General features: G+C 35.1%; 2 protein-coding genes across 6 annotated transcripts; one reads left to right on the top strand and one right to left on the bottom strand.

Annotated features, from left to right (window-relative positions):
* Nucleotides 1-6: 6 nt before the first annotated feature.
* On the top strand, nt 7-9,285 carry LOC106150711 (nuclear pore complex protein Nup85-like). 3 transcript variants are annotated; one of them, XM_087005282.1, is made up of 22 exons: nt 7-175; nt 550-646; nt 973-1,077; nt 1,334-1,394; nt 1,531-1,601; nt 1,900-2,013; nt 2,433-2,554; nt 2,793-2,918; nt 3,211-3,333; nt 3,811-3,942; nt 4,322-4,425; nt 4,753-4,836; nt 5,390-5,455; nt 5,853-5,903; nt 6,169-6,269; nt 6,792-6,909; nt 7,349-7,449; nt 7,749-7,848; nt 8,205-8,256; nt 8,480-8,593; nt 8,843-8,940; nt 9,133-9,285. In XM_087005282.1, exons 1-22 carry the CDS (start codon nt 20-22, stop codon nt 9,134-9,136), a joined length of 2,100 nt encoding a protein of 699 aa, XP_086861408.1. In that variant the 5' UTR covers nt 7-19; the 3' UTR covers nt 9,137-9,285. The 3 variants fall into 3 exon arrangements, with proteins under 3 accessions (XP_086861408.1, XP_086861407.1, XP_013379129.2); XM_087005281.1 differs by having other exon boundaries at nt 8,843-8,988; nt 9,133-9,245; XM_013523675.2 differs by having other exon boundaries at nt 8,843-9,140.
* A 623-nt stretch (nt 9,286-9,908) lies between these two features.
* On the bottom strand, nt 9,909-14,932 carry LOC106150659 (solute carrier family 68 member 1). 3 transcript variants are annotated; one of them, XM_013523588.2, is made up of 6 exons: nt 14,752-14,932; nt 14,215-14,294; nt 12,041-12,986; nt 11,396-11,550; nt 11,124-11,207; nt 9,909-10,882 (listed from the first exon to the last, which is right to left on the bottom strand). In XM_013523588.2, exons 3-6 carry the CDS (start codon nt 12,908-12,910, stop codon nt 10,582-10,584), a joined length of 1,410 nt encoding a protein of 469 aa, XP_013379042.2. In that variant the 5' UTR covers nt 12,911-12,986; nt 14,215-14,294; nt 14,752-14,932; the 3' UTR covers nt 9,909-10,581. The 3 variants fall into 3 exon arrangements, with proteins under 3 accessions (XP_013379042.2, XP_086861409.1, XP_086861410.1); XM_087005283.1 differs by lacking the exon at nt 14,215-14,294; XM_087005284.1 differs by lacking the exons at nt 14,215-14,294; nt 14,752-14,932 and adding an exon at nt 14,002-14,125.
* Between the last annotated feature and the right edge of the window lie 1,917 nt (nt 14,933-16,849).

Here is a 16,849-nt window from a genome sequence, read left to right as displayed (position 1 = left end):
TTCGACCTTATTAGCTGGTATGTATAAGGGAAAACCAGAGTCAAGAGACTGTGTGCCATGCTGTGTGCTGTCCGCCATTTTAATCAGTCACATGATACGATCTTTTGTGGCAAGAAGACCTGAAAGATTACTAATGAAAATGGCAAGCGAGCGGGAGAGTGATCCGAAAGTGTTGGTTAGTAAAAGCATTGTTGTGGTTGAAAGTAGGAAAGGAAAACATACCATTCGCTTTGATACTATACCTAACCTTTCTGTTTGATGTCTTGCTTGTAATTCAAAGATAAATTAATGCCAGATAACAAATATAAATTGTAAAACTACCATGTGTGATTCATTTGTGTACTACATGTAGTTTTACAAAATAGTTAAATTGGACTGGTACAACTACGTGTTAATAAAAGTTCATTTTAACTGAATTCAAGTCAGTATACTTTAAAATTGCATTCAAAAGACAATATAAAACGCATATGTGTTCGAATCTGTACGTGAGTCGATTGCTTTTTTTAAATCTTCACTCGTATTTTATTAAATGAGTTTGTTACTTTTTAGCTGGTGCCAGGGAGTGCCTGTAGACATGGTATGAAATTCACCTGGGGCGTAGGGAATCAGCTGTTTGTTTTTGCTGGAACGCCAACATCTGCTGAAGGTATGTCCTAATGATCAAAATACAATGAAAGACATTTACTGTGTGGCCCTTTTCCCAGGAAAGCCATAGCTTGGAAGTTTCATGCAGTAGTTTCTATGATTTCTTACACATTCACTTTTTGTGCATTTGCATGAAAAACAGATTTGCATATGTAAACTGTAAAATGATGACCAGGCAGGTTGCAAGGTTAGTTAGGAGGCGATAAATTAGATTCTTTTTGGCAACAGAAATGGCATTTATCTGTTAAAATGGTCGAAGTAAAAAAGTTCTTTTTAAATCTTCAGCTTTGCCTATTTCATTGATTTAAGTTGCATGTTATATTTCAGATGAAGTTAGTGGCGAAGGTGCTGAGGCAGCATATGTCCATGATGTGAGATGGAACACAGACATGCATGATGTGTACACTAGAAAACTGGTCAATGAGTCAAACAGTGAGTATAAGAAGTTTTCTAAACCATTTCACTGTACATTCACATATATTTCTTTTCCAAACTCAATGAATGAAATTAACATTTTATTTGAAAGTCAGAAGTGTCTATATTTTCATCATTGAAAATTAAAACCTTAAGAAAGTTTTGGAAAAAAATGCTACTATATATCAGCAGTGTTGTTTGAGCCCAAGTTTTGAATCTATGAAGATGAAGACAAAATATATGAAACAGTGGTATATGATTGTCTTTTTTCCAGATATATTCTTAATGCTTCAAAGCCATGAACATGGTATAGAGGGGACAGGAAGAAAGCCACAGTAAGTGTGTATGGGAAATGGCACTAGATAGTAATAGTCTCCTCTGTATTATAGCCAGACTTCTGACCTACTCTTTTATTTTCTATTTTTACAATTTAATGTTTCTGTATTCTTGATGTTTTCATTTTATTCCTAGGCTTGTAAAATTCAGTCGGAACTACAGATCTGTGCTCAAAGCTTGCATAATGGATTTAATCGCTGCAAGAGGTGAGTAACTAGTCAGTTATTGGGTGTTTCTCATGGAGTAAGGTGGGGTAAAGCTACTGTGTGTACCAGGTGCGTCTTGTGGTCCACTACTTAAACATTTAGACCATTTTTGTGGTTACTTTGAATATTGCAATTATATTATGTGCATTAGGTCTGATTAAAGATTCCCTCCTTAAGTGAGAATAGAAGTAATATTGTTTTATATATGCAAAAAAAAAAAAAAACACTCTCCTTTAGTTTCCTATTTCTGTAATCAAAAAGCCATTAGTGATAATAAAAATATTTTAAAATTTCCTAGATTCTGTAATGGAGGAAGAAGTGAAGAAATACTACCACAGTCAAATGGAGCTTTTCCAAATGATAGAACTCATCTGGAGTCTGTGTGAAATCCTGTTCATAGAGACCCTGCCTGGTAAAGATACTAATTTGAAAAGTTTTAGGAAAAACTAATGCAAATAAATAAAATGATATTAGCTTGGGCCAGTTAAAGAATCATTTGCTTTTTTTTAAAATAGAAAGAAACATTGAGACCACTTGTAAGATGTATTGAGCATCATTCTGCTAATGGCATTATATTTCATACTTTTTTAAAAAAATATTTATATTTCAAATCTGCTTTTACATTAAGGATTATAATGATGATCTTGGGACGTGTCATAGGCAACCTGTGAAAATCAGTGGCTGTTTTGACTGTATATCAGAATTTTAGAGGTTTAGGAAGAGAGAATTAAGGGAAAAAAGATTTGAAGTCTGGACTATTTCAATATATTACCTACCCATGTTGTGGTTATTAGTGCTTTGTTAGTATGACATATTTTGCATTATCTTCAGGTGGTATTTTACTAGTCAAATTGCTTGACTGGTTGAAGTGGCACTTCAATGAAGGGGAGAAAAAAGCTAGAGATGTACTTAGAGAAGACACACCTGAAGAGAACCCAGAATACTGGGAGGCCGTGAGTTAAACATATTATAGAATATACAGTGTGTGTAGAAGGAGGGTGATTGGAACTCAAATGATGAAAGTTTTCTTACTTTAAGTGATGTTATGCAGCTTATGCTAAATGCGTTTCTGTGTGTTTGTTGAGGGGGATAAACTGACTCAAGTTGAGAGATTTTTCTTCAGTAAAAGTATAAAACCTGGATAACTTGTTCCTTGCTTATTAATCTGTGCAACCATTTCTTTCACTCTAGGTCTACTGCTACGTCCTCCAAGGTCGCATAGAGGAAGCCCGGAACATGTTGTCCTTGCACTCGCTCAGGCAAACAGATGCGTATGAGAGCATGGATGAGCTGTTACGCAAGATGCCATGCTTTACAGTGAGTTAAGATTGGCCATATTTTCCATTTGATTATGATAAGGTGTAGTTTCCAAATTAAAAAAAAAAAGATTGGTACTAGTACATGTGAAATGTATTGATAACATAGGTGTAGAATATGATTAGATCATTTGTCAAAACATTTGTGAGAAGAACGTTAGAGATTGTTTTATTCTAATAGAAAAGGTGGATCTTTAGGTTGAAAGATGCCCAAATATTTCTGACAGTGAGATCAGGAATATCTCTCTATACACTTTAAACATGAAATTTCAAAACACTTGTATTGTTTTTAGTACTTTACTGGACAGTCCACAGCAGAGTTTGACATGAAGTGGAGACACTGGCAAGAAGAAAGTGTCAGAAGGTTGGAAGACGGTGAATTCAGAAACCATAAAAATTTGGAAACCATTTGCAAGGTGGGTACTGGGATGTCATGTGGTTATCAAGATTTGATTGGAGTCTTTAACTAAAAAGGGTGTTTTATGTATGTAGACCCTTTAAATATTTTCTGTAATCAAAATTTATTAGTGTTCAGTAACATTTCATAACCCAGGCAAGATAATTGTATTTTAAGTAGAAATTATACACATTTTGAACACCATCATGTGGGTGTCCATATTTATCTTCAATGAGAAATATATTAATATGTGTAAGGCACGATATAGTAATTACTAAGTATTACTTTTAGGATTAATTAAGTTATTTAGACACTAACACAGAGGCTGGCTGTACTTGACATTTGTTTATGTTAAAATATGAGTACCTTTGTGGTACAGCATAAAATTATGTAAACTACATGAGGGGTGAAATACTTCACGCGGAGTATTTATTCCTTGAATTCTTTCACTGTTTAAATAATTTCAAACTTTTTATTGTTCTCTCTATTTAACCAGATTCTAATCGGGGATGACCAAGTATTTATACAGCTAAAAGACCTCTGTGAGTGCTGGTATCACATGATGGTCTCCAAGCTTCTCTACCAGAACCCGACTGTAAAGGCATTTGATCTCCAATATCACACACAGGTAAGGAATACTGTGAAAGGTTTGAATTTCCTCATCGCATTAATTTGATGTACCATTAAGTGTTTTAATGTATTGCATAATATCAGAATTTTTTATTTAAATATTTGGATACCCGGATTCAGTTGAAATTGTTGATTATTTCCCTCTAAAATAACTCTATACTGAAGGTTTCATCAAAACAAACCAATCCAGAGGAAAATATATCTCCTTGGTCAGTGGAGGCAATAATTGCATTTATTTGGTAGAAGATTGGTTTTCAACTTAACTTCCACCAGAAATTTATACTTCTTAATCTGTATCTTAATAAGTATCATGCCTGTTGAAAACCAATTCATTTCTAGACATTTTCAATTCCATGATGTAATGCTGTGTATTTCAGTCCTGTATTGATGCCTATGGGGGCAACAGCAAAGTGGATCCCTTGGAGAATATCCTGCTGGCTGCCATAGAGTTTGACATCCACCAGGTCATCAAAGAAAGCAGGTTTGGAGCTTACAGCTTTTATATCTGTAGATAAGTACCAGAATGGTAGTCCTAGGAATGGAAGTTTGGGGTCCCATATGATTAGTACAGGTTAGGGTAGGCGGATTACTGGGATTAGCTTATGGGACAAATGTCACCTGTACAAAGTAATGGGAGAAAAGACTAAGGTTCCTAGTGCCTTAGCTTCCATTCCTGTCACACCAGCAACCTTTATGGTGAGGCAATGTCTGTTTGTAAGGGGATGCTTGAGATTAGATTGGAATTGATGCACTTTGGTCTTATCAGAAGGCTCTTAATATATTGATGTTGTCTTTGGTTTGATTTCAGTTCTTATTTAAGCAACTGGTGGTTTGTGTCTCATCTCACTGACCTTCTGCATCACTGTGGACAGCTGGAGGCACATAAACTCAAGTGAGTAACCTATATTATCCAACTCCAGTCTGTGCCAAAATCATTAGCTTGTTGATCCTTGGAGACACCAGGATGTAAGAATCTACTAGCCCAAAACAGAAATAAGGCCTAGTAACTGATTAAATTGATAATTAATGGCCCTTCTTCAGTTTTGCAGGCATTTGGTGTGGTGCCCGTGACTTGCCCCATACTGAGTTTAGTATATATCATAACAAGCACAGTGTCAAGCTTTATATGCCCTCCTGCTATTATATCAAACTTAATGTACAATGAATGTCACAAATAACCCAGTGGCTTCTAACCTTTGTGTTTCAGTGCACAGTTACAAACACTAGCTCAAGTCCATAAGACTGCAAAACCTCAAACAACAGAAAAATTAAAATAACACATTGTCAACTTTTGTTTTACGGGTACCAACAGTCATATGCCCTTGTTATGATATATGACAATTGTCAACTGGCTGTTTTAATGATTCTCTCTTTCTATTCCTGATTATATATTGTGTAGCTGTGAAAAAATGTTAAAGATACAGTTAAATTATGTTATTTTCTAGCTTTGGGTCAAACTTGAGGGAGTATTTATTGCTGGAATATGCCTCTGGTCTGATGTCACATGAAAGGTTGGTGCTCTGCCTTCATCTCAGTAGCTTGTTTTACTACTTATTTCAATCAGTCTTTAAATTTCGCTTTTTTTTTTTTTGCATTATTAAATTGCATATTGCAACAAAATTGCAGCAATATTGCTTCACACTAAAAGGTTGTAGCAACAACTTACAAGTTTGCAGGAGTATGCAAGAAAATTTTTATTGCAGCCACACTGCAGTAAATTTGCTGCAAATTCACTGTGGATTTGCAACAGGCCTGGTATTTTGCCAAAGGAGTTCATTATATCATTTTCATAATTTATTCATGTATTATGTTAATAAATTCATAATTAGTTCTTAATAGTAAACTTTCACAGAGCTAAACAATTAAAGAGGCATTTTTCAACCCACATGTTTTTAATTTTCATTTCAGTCTCTGGCAGGTTGGAATTCCCTATCTTGATCACTGTCCAGAGTTTGGAAGGTAAGGAAGCATACAATTAACAGGGTCAGTAGGAATACTGGCAGTGTTTTGTCACAGATGTTTTTTTTATCCAGTTTGTCTGTCATTTATTGCATTTCCCATTCGTTGCTAACTTAAAGTTTATAAACCAAGCTTTGTGTTTTGTTCAGTCTGTTGACTTACATAAGTTATTTGACCTTTGACCTTTATATATATATATATAATATTTGATTAAATTTCTTTGATCTTTTAAAATTCTTTGATTGAATAAATTAATTAATTTCAGGCAATATTTAGAGCAGTACATTGAACATATTCCACTTAGTTCAGAAAGGAAAGCTCATAAAGTACTTCGTATATGTGAACAAAGGGACATGCATGACCAAGGTATAGTAACATCATTAATGTAATGCAGAGGTTTTCACACTTTATTGGTGTTCTTCTGTGTTGAAAGATTTAAATTGTTTAAATTATTTCACGCAAGTTTTTCTTTGATGTTAAGAAAAAAAATAAAACAGCTGTGTGTTACATAAAAAAACTAAATACACCTCTGAAATGAAATGGTCAAACTGCTGTAATTCATATCCAGCATACACAAATGAACAAAGAACAGTTTTGTTTTTGGAAAAGCATGATGTAACTGATGAGTAAGAAATTTACTGATATGGATTAAATATTAATGTTGTTAAATAGAGAGAATATCACACATGAAATCAAAGAGGTAGCAAAGTTAAAGCATGCCAAACTAATTTTCAGTAACTGTATTATCTTTAACTCTGCTAAACCTCCTTGAGACTTAACACAAAAATCCTGGACTTTAGGCACATATTATCCACACTTACATTAAACATAATGAAATAAAACATTGGTTAAAACAGTATTTCAACTTCTTTTGTTTTTATGTTTTAGCTAACAGTATTTGTAAAGTGATGGGAATGAAGGCACTGCACAATGACAGACTGGGATCAGCCTTGTCTTGGTGCCTCAAGTCCAAGGATGTCACTTTTGCCACCTACCTTGCTGAACAGTAAGCCTGTATTTTAATCTTGACAACAAGTTACTCGGAGTTGTTGAATGGGATGTCAATTTGTTGAGAATCATTAATTGCGTTATAGTTAATACCATGATCATTATACTATTGCACTGGAATGTCGTCATTATTTTGTTTTTACGTGTGTATACATTTTTTTTTTTTTTTTTTTGGTATTTCATTTTGTATCACATTTCTATATCAATACACCATATGTGATTAAAGCTACTTCAGTTACTAACTACTTGAAGCCTTCTAAGAAATAATGAATAAAATCTGTTTGATGTGCATCGAATCTGTGCAGGTATTCTACGAATCTGGTTTGGACTCGACATAAAATACTGAGCATTTAAATGCCAAAGTTTTACATGGGATTAATTTTGCTTTGCAATCGGGTGACGATTTAACACTTCTCTTTAATTATGTGAATTTTCAGGTTTCTCACCAGGTACAGGGCAACAGGCGACTTCAGTAACCTTGACCTTCTAGATAACCTGGGACAAGCCATGCTCTTAAGTGACAGACTAACATTCCTTGGTAAAGTTCATATCTTTCTTATTAAGAGGACAGATTCCAAAGTGAAACAAATTAATTTAGAAGTATTTTAAATATTTTAAGAATTTGTTTTTAAAAAAGTAAATAACATGAACCAAAAATGAAATTGTTTTGGCATTCTCAAGGCTTTGTTTTTCCATTGCATTATTATTATTGTAACAGTTAGTTATTGAAATAAATGTTTTAATGAAATTAGTTGTTACATATGTCACAGATTTTTAATCTGATAACTATTGTGAAATTCACTCCTTACACTGTATAATCTAAAACTATAACTACAGGAAAATATCGAGAATTTCACAAGTTATATGAAGATGGGGACTTTGAAGCAGCAACTTCACTCCTGCTGTCTCTACTGACTGCAAGACTTGCACCAAAAAAGTAAGATAGTAGACGAACCTTTCTGTACGATTCCTGTCGTCACAATTAAAAAATGCAACTGGTTTATATTTCAAATGAATTGGCAAATGAAAAAAAAAACAAAGGAAAATAGGTTAAGAAATTGTAATTTATATTAGCATTTTTAATTACTAATGCATGGGTGAAAGTTTTCAGGATTATGCCCGATTTCAGGATTTTCAGTCTTCATGAAGTTTTTTTTCATGTGGTCTAATTGTAATGAGGCATTGCAAGCTATGTTTTCAGGAATTTCAGTTTTTACAACTTTCACCCTTGCTAATGTATTCCCACCTATGAGTCACAACTCAAGTCTTTGGTATTGAAATCTTATTTTCTAGATTTTGGCTGACACTCCTCACTGATGCATTGCCACTGTTAGAAGCAGACGAGGTAATGCTAATGTTGGATATAGTTTCTACTTCACTTATTAAAAGAATATATTTAAAAATTCTTTTGAAATATTTGTTTGATGAAAGTGATGCTGTATTTTTAAAAAGATGTTATTATTTATTTTATTTATTTATTCGCTTACTCATACCTGTATTGTGCAAGTGGTCTGTGCCCTATATGTAAAAAAGTGTCCTCCTATTGATGCAATAATTTGTATATTCAGGTTGTCTTCACTAGTCAACAGACCTATGAATTAATGCACTGCTTGGAAGAGTTAAGTTTGGCTGAAAAATTGGAAGTAGAAGAGAAAACAGACCAACTAATGGGTGATCACAAGGTGAGCATTCGAGACCTGCAGTAATGCATCGAGAAACAAAAAGGTCCATAATGTGATTTCTTAAAAACAGCATGCAGAGTTTTCTCACCTTGAAAATGTTGTGGTGTGGATGAATTGATATCACTCTCAATGGATTTATTTCGAGAACATGCTTTGAATCTCAAATTAATTCACCATTTAGTTCTTCTCATTTTGTAAATATTTTATGCATTATTACTTGTATTTACTTATATTATCCTTTTTATTTAGGGGTTTTCTGATGCAGAGTTGGAAAAGACGAGTTTGATCAAACTGGCACTGACTAGGAACCTTGCCCGGGCTATAGTACATGAAGGGACAGTGCTGACCTGACACACTAGCCAGAATTAATATTTGTATGAAGGGACAGTGCTGACCTGACACACTAGCCAGAATTTATATTTGTATGAAGGGACAGTGCTGACCTGACACACTAGCCAGAATTAATATTTGTATGAAGGGACAGTGCTGACCTGACACACTAGCCAGAATTTATATTTGTATGAAGGGACAGTGCTGACCTGACACACTAGCCAGAATTAATATTTGTAAATTAGGATAATTACCAAGAGCACAGAACTCCACCAAGGAAAAAAGCAATTACTAGCAAGAAAAGCTGAAACAAAATTCATTTTTAAGATATAAGAGACAGGTTTCAGAATAACCTGAATTCCTGAACAAAGCAAAGGACCTTTCACAAATACTTGTATTAAAATTATTTTCCAAGTTGAGTGAATTAAAAAGACAACAAATATAAGAGCGCATTCTCAACGAATTAAGCCAGGCTTTACAAAGCCGGTGACCTAAAAATGGCGGACGTACATGAAAGAAAAACCGCCTAATCTTTTAATAGTCTCTCCGCCTCTCACACGCCTCCCCACACGTCGTCCCTGCGGGGTACAGTAATTAAATCTCGGCTCCGAACATTAATATTTCCGTGAATATCTCTGGTGATATTATCTCCGTAGATAGTCGAATCATTGCTGCTCTATTCCTTTTTCGTCTCTGTTTTCAAAGATAATAGAAGAGAAGAGCTTTTTTCCTTCGATCGCCTTCAGCCGCCATGCTTTCTTCACCACGAGTTTAACTGATGAGCATGCGCACTTAATATTTCTCAGGTAGCTTCCGCATGGCGAACGGAGCCGAGATTTAATTACTGTACCCCGCAGGGACGACGTGTGGGGAGGCGGAGAGACTATTAAAAGATTAGGCGGTTTTTCTTTCATGTACGTCCGCCATTTTTAGGTCACCGGCTTTGTAAAGCCTGGCTTAATTCGTTGAGAATGCGCTCTAAGTTTAAGTAAATACCATTTTCATAATTATTGATAAAACATCCAATGAAAGTTCCACCAAAATGCTGTGATGAATATACAGACTCTTCTCAAAGTCCTGTTTTATTTATTTATTATCCTTGCACTCCTCACCTATTAATGAGGAAGTTCCAACTTTGGTTATTGTCATGGGGAATGCACATGGACCTGTCAGAGCTTTAGTGCAACTGGAGGTTAGGGTTTCCTTGGAGGGATGATTCTCTTTTACATTTTAATGCATTTAACATTAAAAAGCACTTTTTCATGTTAACTTTTTTATGCTGTTATAAGGAAGATTATTTGCAATAATTACATATACATCTGCAACCCAAGCATTATCTTTGATAACTATGGGACGGGGTGCCCGAGGGTAAGCTACTCTTTACAATATGGGGAAGTGCATCCAGGGATATGCAATGACTACCCAACAACACCAATTTTTTTTTTTTTTTTTTTTGTCAAAATTTAACAACTTGGATATTTATAGCCAACTCGTACCATTATCAGCCTTCTTGTGTGATCACAGTTTTTTTCACTTTTAATGAAGATTTAATGTTAAAAAAAAATAGTAACCCTTTAGTCATTGAATTCTAAGCAATCACAAAGCATCCTATATTAATTTCAAAATTGCCACCATGCCCTTCACACTACATCTAGCCACTAGGAGTACATGACCCTCTCAGTGTCTGTATCTTCATGGGAAACTTTGTGGCTGCTCCTCAGAGTAAACTGTGACCATATCGCCAGCTGTATAGACCCTACAACCAGGGGAATAAAGCACAGCAAATAAAACATGGTTCCCTGTAAACTGTCCAGCAACAGGCCATCCGCAAGTTGACCAAGTTTGTATTGCTCATAGCCGTACCTGTTAAGTATGGTCACTACTATCATGGGGGACACAGAAATGGCTGGTTTGACAACCAGAGCATTGGTCCCATACACAGATGTAGAAATAGGATGCCTGGAATGAATTTGAAATTATTTTTATGATATTGTATAAAAAGGGTCTGCTTGCTACACCTGCACTTGCTTGATTTTTTTTTCTTCTTCTTTCTTTCATTCTTCTTTCTCATTCTTTTATTTTTTTTTCTTTCATTTTTTTAGAAAGTTTGGTGAAACCAAATTTATATCATCTGTCCACTACTTTCAAGGTGTTGATTGATTTAAATTAAGAAAAACAATTTTTAATTTTTAACACTTACGGTCTTGAATATAATTTCTTGTCAGCATCTGCAATATCTGACAGAGGAATGTTGGACAGCGCAAATGCTGCATTCGTGGCACAGCTGAAAGTAAACCATTTTACTGATAAAATTACAATGTTATTCCCCCCTTTTTTGGGGGGGGGGGGTCATGCCTGAATATCAAAAAATTGTAAGATTAATTAGTACTTGCTCAAAAGTACTCAAATTATCCTTGTATTACTGAGAGAGAGAGAGAGAGAGAGATCTAACAGTCATGCATTCAAACTCACAAGTCCACTGTCATGAAGAGTATCAACAGCAGGGGTTGGTTTCTTCCAATAAGAAGCATGATCACAGATGAGAAGATTTTGATAATGAAGTTGCTCCTGATCATGGCGAAGGCTCCATACTTACTGACCAGGAAGGTACCAGATACCACGAGCAACTGGAAATAAATCTTGCTAAAAACATGATGACTTCAACAGAGAGGAAAAATTCAGCTTTCAGCCAGTATCAGTGTCATGAAATTACATATGTTTTCTAATAATACTTGCAAGTTATATGGAATGAATATCCAAAATGTTCTTCAGTGACCAAGGGGTGCAACCATTTCAAAAATAAAAAAAAAATAAATAAATAAACAAATAAATGATAATAATTATTATAGATTAATAGATACTAGTAAATTATAGGCTATCATATTACGATCTCGTATTGCCTAACCTCTTTTACAGGATAATTTTATTCAAAACAGTTCAAAATAGAAATTGAGACCTCAAAATTATGTTTACTGATTGTTACTTAATTCTCAACAGAAATTATAACCTCCAGTTGGTGATTAAGGGAAAATTGTTGATATATTTCTAATCAAATAAAATTTTAGCCGTATAAAAGTGTAATACACATTGTATGCCTATTATATAAGGTCAACTTACCGGAGTGAGCACATTTCTCATACTGTAAAATACACTTTTGTGGAATGTGGGTAAAACCTCTGGTGAGAACAGTGTATCAGTGATGATAGCAGTGAAGCCATTCATGAAGGCTCTGTGAAACTCCTGGCAGAAATTCATGGCAACAAAGCAAAGAAAATTCTTCTGAGTCAGTAACTGCCATGCTTGTCGCATAAATGAGTACTGGCTGACGGGGCGGGACTTCTCTGGCTTCCCAGCAACCGCTTGCCGTAGTTCATACTCTGTGTGTGCATATGTGCCTGTGATATAGAAACATACCATCGCCAAGCATGCCAAAACCACTGCAAACTTCTGAAAACTTGGAATGTCATTCAGATTATCTGATACCATGTTTGTAGCAAACAATGTTCCAGAGTTCAGAACAGATGCTATTTTTGCATATCTTATAAGGCGAAGACGGTCATCATGCCTTCCTGACATCTCTGTGAAAATTGCACATTGGGCCAAAAGTACAAATGTAAATAAAGTATCAAAGAGACAGAGACTGAACAGCAAATGTGCGCCACACAGCCAAGACCCAGATTCGTAATTACCCCATGGAAACCAGGGTACCAAAAAAGCCAAGCAGTAGAATGGCCCTCCAAAGAGGACTGCATATCTCCGCTTCCTCAGCCATTCCGCACGGTCTTGGATGTACCCAAAGAGTGGATCATTGATGGCATTCCATACCATGAAGATAGCTTGCGCTGTGTTGAACCAGCTCTCGGAGACTTGATACCTATTCAGGAAGAACTTAACCAGGTAGAATGAAAAGACCTGGTTTATCATGCCTGCACCAAAAGAAGTGGCTGCATAAGCGGCTGATGGCCAGTGGATTCCCAGTGCCATCATGCAGTGTGGTCTAGCTGTGCCTGGTGAGCAGGAACTTAATCAATAAGATTGAATGTCTCAGTTCATGGAAAGAAATCTGAAAAAAAAGGCAACTCCATAAGTAATTTAGGGAATGGAAATGTTTTCGTCTTCACTGGGGTTTTATCAATTATGCCTAAAACACTTTATACTCGAGTAGTAGAAGATCTGTTTCTTAACCTACTTTCAAATAATTCAATATACTTCACTGGGTTAACAGCATCATTCCAACTGTGCTCACTGAAGTGTATCAGTCTCTTCAGTAGTTACTATACTATACTATACTATACTATACTATACTCCTGTTTTTTTTTATGGCTCGTCTCAGACTTTTTGATCTGTACATCTCTCTATTTTAGCTTATATACCAGATTAGATATATTCCCTCCATTTATGTCCAACCATGAAGAACAATCAAACAGCTAATTTTCAAATTCTATTCAATTTGCAATAAAAAATTATGAACACATAAAGAACTTCCACCTAATTCCAGTTGACATTCAACCTGAAAGAGGCTGATATTGCAAATTGAGCCAGTGGATTCCCTAGTGTCAAATATTGTATTTTATGTGACATAATGAAAATCTGGCTGGGGAGTCACCTTTTAGGGGAGTCAGATTTTTGTGGTACACTGTTGTTTTCAAAGGCTGGCAACTTCATAACCTGGCTTTATAAATTAACCTTTGTTAGAGTAACTTAATTGAATCCCCTGCAGTAGACACACCCAGTTTAATATCAGCACCAATTAATAATTTTTAACGAAACAAAAGGGAGTGGACTTGTGGAGCGCTTGTGGAGAAAGAGATTTAAGTCCACTTAGCATAATTGCATGGTAGAACATCTCCAAATACTTCTACATTCCGCTAGGTTATAATGCTTGATATGTTAAGGTCTTATGACTTTAACAATATTAATTCTCATGTTCTCAAATGTTTGACTTTAAATGCACACTTACATGTACTTGAACCCTATATTGCTCTCATATAAATAAGTAATTCTTACTATAAGTTAATCGTGTTCCAGTCCTACACGAGATAATATATATAAGTATGTTGGTGATTGCATATACAAACCTAGCTGTTACAGGAACTGCAGCTACAGTGTATGCATTTGGGTCAAAATTTAACAGGTTATTTGCTCAGGGCAATATAAGGCATACATGTATATTTTTACAGCATAGCATTAGTGTACTTCCTGTTAAAGTATAAGGTTGAACATTTAAATAATGGAATACTATTACAGTCTAGTTCCTGCTAATAAGTTAATTCCTGGGGAAATGTATATACCCTTTTCAATGCATCTCCCGAATATCACACCCTCGATCTTCAAGTTTCGGGTCATCCACAGGAGGCAGATCTACATGTACCTGTAAAGCATGTTACATTTCTATAAAATTGAACTGACTGTGTTCAATCAACACAAGCAAGCTGAACCAAAATATACTCAAAAAAAAAAAGTTAAAAGGATGACATTTTGAGTTAAGTGTAACACCAAACACAGTAGAGTCCAAACACAGTACACAGGCCCGTAGCCAGAAATTTCAAAGGGGGGGTTCTTTTTCTGAAAAAGTGGACCTTTTACCATTTAATCCCCATGTACCTAGGTCAAATTTTACCCAGAGTGGACCTTTTTCCAGCAAAAAGGGGGGTTCTTTCGAACCCCCCGAACCCCCCCTGGCTACGGGCCTGGTACATGTAATCTGTTATACAGTATGTGTTCATTGACACCACCAATCAATAGCAAATTAGTAGCTCTTGTTTTATGACACAACCTTCAGAATCCCCCCTTCTCTCGATCAGTTTAGCCCCAAGTCAATTTCTTACCGTGATAACATCTAGCAGTTCCCCACTGAGGGTCTCTGCCCATTTCTAAAGTTCTACTCTTTCATGCATGCACTCGGATTGTCTATTTCCAAAGCGCTAAGTACTGCAGACATAAGCCGCGACCTCGTTTGACCCGCAAGAGTTCAACTGTCTGACACGCAGAGCTAGGGAATATTAAATCGGGTAGATAAATAAAAGCTTATTGACCGCTCGCTCCATGACCTTGGCTGGCTAAAAGAATAGTAAATGCATAATGAAAAAAATTATTGTTATTACAAATACTAGTAGTCCATAAGCATTTCAAAATTACACGAAATGGACATGCCGGACATAGGTTTTAATTACTTTTAAATAACTTTCAAATTTAGCGTCAACTCTCCTATGCAGTGGCGGATTTAAGGGGTGGGGGTGGGGGGGGGGGGGGGTCCTGAAGGACACATTTCAGAAGGGCTCTTTCCCCAGTTACTAAAACATCTACATAAAAGAGTATATACTTATATCCAATATAAAGTTTACCCAGACAACTTTGATAAATGATGACCGATACTATCAAAATACATTTAGGGATGATGTTTGTGAGTAACAAAATAAAATACACTGTATGGCTAAATGTTTCTTGTAAAGAATACTGATGGCTAGTGTCACGTTGGCATTGACTTGATCTTACTGATTACGCGAGGTAAAAACTAAACAACTTGTTCCTTCATATTCTTTATTGTCACTTGCCAACTACTTTATCTACATTTTCTTCTTGAAACTTCTAGTACAACCTGTCGGCACAACCTGTACTGTGTACCACACTAGTACTTACTGTATTGTTTAAAAAGTCTATACACAACCGATTATATATAGATATATGCTGGTACATGAAGGGAATATGGATTAATCGATCTTTTTTGTACGATAAAAACTGTTCTCAGCCTCTTTTTCTATAACAATAGGTCTACATATTTTGATTTCTACGGCAGCAATTAAATGACATGTAAAAGTAAAATGGAAAAGCGCTACAACGACTTTTTCGATAAATCACAAGAAAAAAGTCATTATAAAGGGCGGCATTTCTTTTTCAAGTGGCACAGAAAGTTGTAATTACTAGTAAGATATTAAGAGTTTTTACATTTTTCTTTTTCACTGGGAATTAAAATGTTGCCGTTGAAAAGCAAGTCTCAGTAAGGAGAAAAGTTTGTCTTCATTTTATTTTTGTTCGATATGGCACATTGCATTGAATGATTCCGTTAATTTTTCGTCGACGTCTCTGGCATAATTTATTGGGACACTAAGATTCGACAAAAACATGTTTTGTACGAGATCGTAATTGAAAAAATCCTGAAAATAAAGTCGGTTGTTAGTTTTGATATAGGTCAGCGTTATATTTGGAAGGCTGTTGTTGACGGGTCTTTGTCATACAAAAAAAAAAAAAAAAAACATAATCTAAATGGGTTATCTAGCGACAACGCTGATATTTAGAACTATATCACGCATTATATACTCTAAGTATAAGTACTCTAAGTTTATAAACTCATCTTGAACAAGCCATGAAAATGTTAATATTGTTAAATTTCATTATTATTTACCTATAACTCATTGTTCTCAGTGCTGCTTTCGCCCATTAAAACTGAACAGCCGTTCCTCTTTTTTTTTAAATATGACAGTTGTGTAGATATGATGTTTTATTGTTAATAATAAAAAAGAGAAGACATATATATATATATATATATATATATATATATATATATATATATATATATATATATATATATATATATATACAGACTTGACATTTAATATGGAATATTTTTTTCCAAATCATTTTTCATCAGTTTTTTCCTATTTTGCTGACTGATAAATGAAAATAAGGATTAAAATAGTGGTTTAATAACTTTTAATTATCTTTTTGATGTCACTTTGACATCAGTTCTTTAATGGAATTCGCCAGAGTAGCAAACAAAAACACATTGCTTATTGTATGTCATACGACAACCATTAAAAGAGATATTTTGGATCCCCATATTTTCCAAATTATTACCTGTAAAAGAGTTACACGCTCCACAAGGGACCCTCATGTCAGTGTCTAGTCACAGTAACGGTCGCTGTTACG

Source organism: Lingula anatina, chromosome 2 (assembly GCF_051362555.1).
Source record: "Lingula anatina isolate TDL-2025a chromosome 2, LinAna3.0, whole genome shotgun sequence".
Taxonomy (NCBI): Eukaryota; Metazoa; Brachiopoda; class Lingulata; order Lingulida; family Lingulidae; genus Lingula; species Lingula anatina.
The sequence above is the reverse complement of the archived record's forward strand: the minus strand, read 5'-3'. Positions and strand labels throughout refer to the sequence as shown.

Coding starts and splice junctions, on each gene's coding strand:
- LOC106150711 (XM_087005282.1), top strand. CDS start 20: ATGTATAAGGGAAAACCAGAGTCAAGAGACTGTGTGCCATGCTGTGTG. Junction 647..972: donor AACGCCAACATCTGCTGAAG/GTATGTCCTAAT, acceptor GTTATATTTCAG/ATGAAGTTAGTGGCGAAGGT. Junction 1,078..1,333: donor ACTGGTCAATGAGTCAAACA/GTGAGTATAAGA, acceptor TCTTTTTTCCAG/ATATATTCTTAATGCTTCAA.
- LOC106150659 (XM_013523588.2), bottom strand. CDS start 12,910: ATGATGGCACTGGGAATCCACTGGCCATCAGCCGCTTATGCAGCCACT. Junction 11,208..11,395: donor CTCTTCATGACAGTGGACTT/GTGAGTTTGAAT, acceptor GTTTACTTTCAG/CTGTGCCACGAATGCAGCAT. Junction 10,883..11,123: donor AAGAAATTATATTCAAGACC/GTAAGTGTTAAA, acceptor AATTCATTCCAG/GCATCCTATTTCTACATCTG.